At 37.2% G+C, this 8,851-nt stretch overlaps 2 protein-coding genes across 3 annotated transcripts in view; both read left to right on the forward strand.

Annotated features, from left to right (window-relative positions):
• LOC106529930 (cytosolic phospholipase A2 gamma) overlaps positions 1-836 on the forward strand; it is a gene marked incomplete at its 3' end in the record, with an annotated part of 18,179 nt that extends 17,343 nt beyond the window's left edge. For both annotated transcript variants that reach the window (XM_014025460.1, XM_014025459.1), the window contains 1 exon segment: positions 665-836. In XM_014025460.1, coding sequence (XP_013880914.1) covers positions 665-836 — 172 coding nt within the window.
• LOC106529932 (cytosolic phospholipase A2 gamma) overlaps positions 1-8,851 on the forward strand; it is a 35,373-nt gene that overhangs the window by 11,399 nt on the left and 15,123 nt on the right. The gene's annotated exons all lie outside the window — the stretch shown is intronic.

Raw genomic sequence — 8,851 nt, forward strand, 5'->3', positions numbered from 1 at the left:
GGGCTGAGGGATGGATTATGATAATTTATGGCCTGCTGCATCACGTCTTATTGAAGTATAACCCAAGCTACATACACACCTAATAACATAAGTAGGGAACAGTTTTTAAATTCATGCTCTTATATTGATGTGAAGATGGTTTCATATTCTACATGTTTTTACTTCCTGTCACCAATCTATCCTGTACCCAGGATGCATCGCTAAAAAATGACCAAGAAGCAGCAGAACTATTATTAGTGTTATTGGGTATAAGTGCTTTAGAACTTGCGGATCTAAATAATTTTGGCAGCGCTTTTGAATTTGTGCAACTAACCTTTGATTTAGCRCTGCCCACCACTGCCCGTTCATTTAGCACTATGTTAAGTATCTCTACAAAGCTAATCTATATAAATCATTCTTCAATGACCAGGGCTTRAATCACATTCATACMCTGATGGGACACACATCAGAGRCAGTGGRAATTCAGTGTCKTGCCCAGGGACACTTCAACACMTRACTAAATAGCAGTGGAATTGAACCCCCAACTCTCTCAGTGGAGGACAAMTCCCCTAACCATGCAGCCAYAAGCTGAGTGGTTTAATGCTTTGATATAAAACATTCTAAAGCTCTGAGATGATAAAAGATTAGGCAACAGAAACAGTGATGGTCCTTTGCTTATTTGCAGACTCTGACTCTTACCAGKGCCTACACAGCAGAGGCAATGAAGCCTTTTCCAGAGATCARTGATACAGTACTGGAGGACAAAGACTGGCCAAAGGACTGCTACGTGTTTGAAGGGAAAGACCACGAGCCAACCATTGTCTACATGCCACTCTTCAACAGAAGAAACTGCAAAGGTCTGACTTAATGTTTTAATGTGCTTATAACAGAATAAGTCTGAAGTTTGYTCTAAAGAACACAATAACCCTTAAATATTATTTTTTATTCACCTTACCAGTTTAAGCAGAGTTGCAGTTTTCTTATTGYTGACAAGTTAAATTTTCTCCACACTAATTAGAATTTTCTGCTCAGATCCTTCTGAGAAGGAAAAATTTTAGGGCGGGGGGCAGAATTTAAGACATAATTTAATTTAGAATTGATTACAGGCRTACTACACTGCCCAGCCAAAAATAAACATTGCCACCTAGATTTAACTATGTGGGTTTGCTGCAGTTGGTCAGGTCTAGCTTCAGCAATAGTATGTGCTCAAAGAATGAGGTCAGCTGACTATCTGAATATACTGAATGACCAGGTTATTCCAGCAATGGATTTTACCTTCCTTGGTGGCACAGCCATATTTCAAGATGATAATGCCAGGAGTCATCGGGCTCGAATTGTGAAAGAGTAGTTCAGGGAGCATGAGACATAATTTTCACACATGGATTGGCTCCACAGAGTCCATTGAGAATCTTTGGGATGTGCTGCAAGGCTTTGCTCAGCGGTCAGACTCTAACATCATCAATACAAGATCTTGGTGAAAAATTAATGCAGCACTGGATGGAAATTGTAGGGGTCACCTCGAGTGAAGAAACAAGATCTACTGCCTCGAAGCAGGCCTCGAACAGGCCTGACGAGAGAACAGGAACTCTGTCACAAACTGAACTCCATTTAGGCCATGACAGGTCATTTCAACCCAGAAGAGAACTCCTCGGTTCTCTTAATCAGATAATGGACAGAACAATCTCTTCTGTTCGTGATTCATTTGTTGTTTAACTAAGAATGTTTATGCATTTGTTAAATCATGATAATGACTGTCACAAGAAAAGTGGAACCACTTCTACTCTTTTAAAGATTAATTAATGGTATAAAAAATCACAGAGAAAATCATTACAATGTTTCATTGTGTTTTTATGTAAATCACTGTTTTTATTTTACTGGGAACACAGTAATATAATTGTGGATTTTTCCTGAGAAAATGTTTCATTTATCTGGACTAACAGAATGGTTCAGACTGATTATAAAACAGATATGTTAATTAATCATCATAAATGTTTTGCAGTGATTTCTCTTAGTCTATCAGAGAAAAGCTAAAGAAAGTTTTATCATATTCTGTTGTGACAACCACAGAATTTTAGCCTTGAGCTGGCGCCGCTGGCAAATCTCTTTATCTTTCTTTCTCTGACTCATCTTACGCCTGAGGGCAGAACCAAAGTCATCCGTTTCTTTGACTAACCACAGACGTCTTTGAGCGACACACTCTTCTTCCTGGATGCCAAACTAGGAAGGAAAGCTGAGTTTTCTCTCAGCCGGGGTTCGGCACGCCAGCCAGCCCCACCCCGAGGCTTCAAGTCTCCAAGTGTGTTTTTAACTCCCGAGGGGAGATTTTATTTTGAAAGAAGGAACTGAATATACAGCTTGAATCTTTCTGGCTTGGACTGAAACAGACGAAAAGTTACCTGGGAAAACACCTTTCTCCCCCAAGGAACAGTGAGCGAGCCGATTAAAAGTTCCCTGGCTGATCAGAGGTGAGACAGTTCCTACCCAGGGGTTGCTTAAGAAGCCATCACCAGGTAAAACTGACGTGTTCTGGATAACGTGTCATGTGGAAATCTTAAGCGCAGAAGGGACGTGCTGACCCGGTTGACCACACTTGACAAAGTAAAAGTAGTAGGAATACTAATCTTATTTTCCTCCTTTTCTTGTCTTATTTGCCAAAACTTAAACTGAAAGTGCCAGTAAAATTGTTTGGTTGTAACATCAGAACTGACGTTTTACTGTTCTACATAAGTAATCTGAGTTGATGTGAATTAAAATTCAGATGCGAGTTTTATCTCATTTAACTTTGACGCATGCTATAGGAATAACCACAATCAGGTGTACTTATGAATTGTTCAATTTGTGTAAATAAATGATTGCATAGTCTTAAATCAACTTGAACTCGTCTGAACGTTCACTTATTGTGTCACTTTTCACCTCGCACAGTCAAGATATTAAAAGTAATGAGAAAATACCTTGGTAAAACTTTCCTCATAACCTTGTGTATGAGAGATGTAGCAAAAGCTTAACTCACGTTAAACCCACTCCCTACAAAATAAATCTTGTGACATTGCAGAAGCTTATTGAAACAATGTCACAGTGAATGCATGCCTAATCAAAGCTAAAGACGGTCAAANAACACATTACATTTTTGTTGGAGACAGCAAAAACTAATATCAGGAACAACAGGGAGACTCTGCTGAGAGAAATAAACAAAGCTGTGATCCGACGAAAGAACAAAAGTTTGTAACAGASYTGTGCTGGAAAATGCATCTGAGAACAGATTGCAGTAAAGAATAAACTTGAATCTCACTTCTATTTCTTTGTTTATGTCAGTAAATGTTGGATTTAACTGATTGAGTTTGTGYAATATCTATGTAATACTGGGAGACCCAAACAATTCATGGAGGAATAACTAACATAATAAATCAAATTATCCTCTTTTTTTGTGTTTTTGGTGTGAATAACTTCCTCTAGAGCTTTGATTCCTGTAATTTTGAAATTAATTTWTATRTTTTTGAGCYTTTTTTGACACTAGTTTATGACTCTGTTTTTTCGCACTTTTAATGAATCGCTTTTATCCTTCACTTTTTAATCATGTTGTGTCTACTGTATGTCCATGTCAAATGTCTTGTGTTTTTCTTGGAACGGAGCTAACTCACTTTCACTGTAACAAAATTTACCTGTGGGTACAAATAAAGTTGGTTGATRGATTGATTGATGGGTTGATTCTGTAGTTACTATGAATGCTATGATGGAGGCATGTGTTTATAGTCATCTTATGCCAGGGGTGTTGCTGTCCACAGGCTATGTGTGGCCCTCTGAGTGATTTTGTACTCGTGCTGTATTTGTGACCTGTAGATGCAAGAGATTCAGGTAAACTACTGCATCTTTTGCTCATTTTAATGGGGATTTTTGTTATAATTTTTAGATTCAACATAAATGTTAAAAAATATTTTTAAAGTCTGCAATTTTAAGTGAAATATTTTTCAGCATTATGGTAAATAATTATGTGYAATCAATCAAAACTTGGGTTGATTTAATTGATAGTGAGAAATTGAGCCTAACTACGGTTACATCACCTTTTCAAAATTAAACCTTATATGAATCTGTTTTATCAGCTGCCAGCTGTACATTTTTCAGTGCTCCAATCAACCTTTGGGTTTTGTGTTGGATGATTTTTAAAAAACAAATTCAAACTTTGTGGTGGGGTTCAAATGTGAGTCAATAAAAATAATTCCAAGTGTTGTCTACTTTTTTCTTTTATTGTTTATTGTTTTATTTTTGTGGCTAGTAAACATTTATAACTTTATTTTGGCCCACATACAAAAAAAGCTTGGACACAGTTAAAACAAAAAACCCTATTTCCTGAATGCAACATTTTTATTGAAATATTTAATTGGCAAAAAACATGAACTACTTTACCTAGGTAAGCAAGCACATTTTACAAGTGTCATTAATCTTATTTGCAAAATTCTAAACAAGGATTAGAACTTTAACGTCCGTCCATCTGTTTTCTGCCGTTTATCCGGGGTCGGGTCGCRGGGGCAGGAGCCTGAGCAGAGAGACCCAGACTCCCCTCTCCCCAGCCACTTGGGCCAGCTCATCCGGGGGAATCCCAAGGCATTCCCAGGCCAGCCAAGAGCTTTAACATTACAGAAAAGTGTTAAAATGAACTCGGTTACACTTCTTTCAGTTTCACATATCTGGCAGGCCAGTAAAACTAATGCACACTAAAATTCAACCTGGAGTTTGGTAATCCATCAAGTTACACTTCCAGATGCCTGATTGTGCCACATTTAGCTGTTCAATTATACGCAAGGCAAAATAATTCATGAAGATGCAGAAGCTGGTCAGAGTCATTATTCACAGTGACACAAATTCTGTACTGAAATGGGCTGAAAGGCCCATCTGTGAGAAATATCCCATTATTCTGGAAGCAACATTAAGCCCCGTATGCCAGTCTGCCCCTGCATCAAATCCTACCTGAAACTGCMGACTGAGTCAAAGGCTTTATACAGTACAACTGTTTTTTATTRGTGGTAATGACATACAGTTAAATCAGGTCATTAAAATTAATGTTTCGAGATGCAACTTTGCCAAAAGAATGTTGGGCTCTGAACTCTTCTTTGGTCCCCTTCTTAATTGGACCAACAATCACATGTTTGTCTGCATATCTGGATCAACCACTGGTTGTCCAGGTGGTGTCCTGAAAACAATGTTGGCTGATAGTTCCCAATTGACATCACACCTCCTACACTCAAGCACTGCTCTGCCATAGGATTCAAGTAGGGYAATGTAACTAAAAGGAACTTTTCACTTCACTGATCGTACTTGAGAAAGCAATAATGGTAGTTTACTGTTGAGTCAAAGAGTGCAAAACAGCACAGATGAGTCTGCAAAGTCAAGTTTTCATTATTTCCAAAGATTCAGAAAAAAAAATGTTGATGAACAGTTGATGTAGATGGGCACAAGACAGTGGACAGTCTTAGATCTCAGTGCTRGATTTAATACAACTGATCACAATATTCTTTGACAGAGGATTGAACAGGATATTGGGATTACAGAAAAAAAATCTAAAATGGTTTAATTATGTTTGTTTTATATCTTCCAGTTTGTTCATGTTAATAACAAGTTGTCACATACCAAAGCTAGTCATGGAGTTCCTCAGGGTTCAGTACTTGGACAAATTCTCTTTACTTTATTTATGCTTCCATTAGGGCTAGGAGACAATCTGGAATAGGTTTCCATTGTTGGAAGTAATAATATAGTATAGTATAGTATAGTATAGTATAGTATGTGAACATTGAGATTTCCCAGTTCGAAAGAAACAACAGCTTAGCTCGCAAGAATAATCTTAAAATTTGAAGGCATTTTTCTCAAAATCTTTTTTGCTACTGCTCAAAAAAGTTCTTCAAAAACACTTTTAGGATTATATTTCAGACRGTTCGTTTAAATGATACATTGATAAGGCATTTATTCATTATATTGTGACAAAATACAATTTTTGCAAACATTTTAATCAAAACACTAATTCTCCATATTCCACATTGGGAGTTAATCCTTGTTTCGATGTGATGTCACATGCTTTTTTTTAATTGAAATATGTCCCTTGACCCACACATTAAAAAGGACTGCATGTTTCCACCTGAACAATATAACCAAATAAATTAGAAACATCTTTTCCCAAACAATATAAAACAACGGTTTTGTGTTTTTATCACTTTTAGGCTGAACTACATTCACTGAGAAGACTTGTGAACTGGATCAGTATAAATAAACTGAATTGAGTTAAATTCAATGTCATTTTACTTGAACATGCAGGGTGTTTTATTCTTTCAATCACAGAATACTGTTTTATTTTTAATGGTTAGGGTTAGATTTATGATTTATAAAACTGCATTCAAAGTTGTAGAGGATGGAAGCAATTCATTTGGATTTGGTGGTATTTGTCCTGTTTGGCTTAAAGTTTGTTTTTCTAAACTGAATCTGCTCAAGAAGCTTTCTACACGACAAAAAATATTATTGTTTTTATTTTTTAACTTTCACACTTTACAGTAGAGGTGGAGAATGCAAAGCTTTCTGAACCACTGAAACAAAATGAAGAATTTGTGCTGAAATGGTTCTGCATTTTGATGCATTTGATACAGGTAATTATGGCGCCATCTACTGGTCAACCTTCAACATTCAGGTGTATAAAACAGTAAAGGGCAAGGTGTCATGAAACAAACTGTCATCCATGTTCTACATGCATCTTGAAAATTTTAACTGTAAAACCTTTTAAATGATGATTTGTACAATGTTGTTGTGCCATCAGGAAATACTGAATAGATTGAAGACATAGTTTAAAAACACTTGTTTAAAAAATGTTCAAAGATGAAATAAYATTTTGAGAGATTTGAACACAGTTCTCTTGGGAATGCAAGAAATATATGCTGTAATGTTTCCTCTGCTTTTCTTTATGTAAAAATGATTACATCCTTGAGTTTTTCACCTGATTTATTATATACTGCTGATAGAAATATTAAATGTAGTTACAAACAAAACTACCATAAATAAATAAAATGGGGAAATGCTAGTGTTCAAGGGTCAAACCTGTTCAKTTCAGCTGAGTTTGGCTTCAGTCTGTTCCACTTCTTTGTCTCTAGCTGTGAAGAAAACCTTTTCACATGACACCTCTGAAAAGCCCTTAGGCTTGTGTCTGTTTGAGAGAGTTTGAAAACGCTGCCGTGAATTCAAAACCAGCCCAATACTTTACTGAAAACTGTGTGATGAAACGAAGCCTTGTTTGGCATCGAAGCAGCTTATCTCAATATTTCTGTTTGAAAATACTGATACTGTGTTGAGTCGTTTGCTTCAATCAGCATGGTGGCTCAGTTGGTAGAGCTGTCGCCTCTCAGCAAGAAGATCAAATCCCAGCTGGAGATCTTTATGGTTAGAGTTTGCATGTTATCTCCATGCAGGCGTGGGTTTTCTCCCACAGACCAAAAACGTGAATGTCAGGATAAGTGGTAACTCTAAACCGTCTTTGAGTGTGAGTGTGAATGGTTGTTTTCTCTGTGTGGTCCTGTGATGGACTTGTGACCCTGTCAAGGGTATACCCTACCCTTCACACAGTGGCTGCTGGATATGGGCACAAGTGWCCCCAAAAGGAAGAACAGGGCAAAAGATAAATGATGGTTATTTCTGAGATAACTTTATGTAACCGAGTTAGCGGCAGTCTATTTGGGAGTTGTGAGATAAAGACAAAGCTGTGTTTACTCACAATAAAACAAAGATAACAATGGTAAAAATGTATTTAAMTCAATATTTTTTATTTACCCAGGCAAGTCCCTTTGAGATCACAGATCTCTTTTTTAAGGTTGGCCTGGGTCTGAAGGCAACCTATTGTACAAATTTTCGAGGGGCTGGGGAAACCAGAGTACCCAGAGAAAACCCACGCAAACACAAAAAAAACATGCAAACTCCACACAGAAAGACCCCAGGTCCGACCCAGGGWTCGAACCCAGGATCTTCTTTTTGTGAGGCGTCGGTGCTAACCACTGAGCYRTCAGGCTGATGTTTGAGTCAAAAACCATTTAGGCAAAATGTCTAGATTTAAACCCAAAGTTAGASAGCAACAAGAAAACACAGTTAATTATGATTCAGCCTGTAACCTCAGGCGAGGTAAAATCATCACTGAACAGATCCACAACTGCATGATTCCAAACTGAACTTGCAGGGTTGCTTTGATATAACAGACTTGGACATGTTCAAGGAATCATATAGTGATGAGCAGCTGACTGATGTTATTAGTAGCTATGTGACTTTTTGTGAAAAAAAAAATAGTAAAAAATATTTCCTAATAGCAAACCATGGTTGTCAAAATCGTTAAAAAATCTGTTGAACAAAAAGTGARAAGCGATTCATGAAGGAAACCTMWYSRAWTWAAWTYMMCYWAAARGGAAATTGAGAATGAAATAAATAAGGCAAAATTGAAATACACAGAGAAGCTGGAAAAAGATCTTGTCAGTACTAGATCGGGTCTAGTTTGGAATGGTTAAAAAAATGTTGGATCAGAGATGCTGTAAGACCTCATTTTGTAATAGCAACACATTATGTAATAATAATAATAATGCAAAGATCACTCCATATTTGTTTGTCCTCTGCTACCTGTCTTTACTGGGAGCTTCATTGTTAACATTTATAAATCATTATACCAACTGTGCCTCGTCTGGACTTGCCCCAATGATACCCAGCACAAATAGGGAAAGAGAGACAAAAACAAGGGGACATTGAACCCCACTTGCACTCATTACATACACATAACCAAACACCAAATAACCACAACCGAAGCATCCAAACCAATAAGTCAGGTGATGGGGCACATGACCCTCTATGGACAATAGAGCTAATC

Source organism: Austrofundulus limnaeus, unplaced genomic scaffold, assembly GCF_001266775.1.
Source record: "Austrofundulus limnaeus strain Quisiro unplaced genomic scaffold, Austrofundulus_limnaeus-1.0 Scaffold477, whole genome shotgun sequence".
In the NCBI taxonomy this organism is placed as follows: domain Eukaryota; kingdom Metazoa; phylum Chordata; class Actinopteri; order Cyprinodontiformes; family Rivulidae; genus Austrofundulus; species Austrofundulus limnaeus.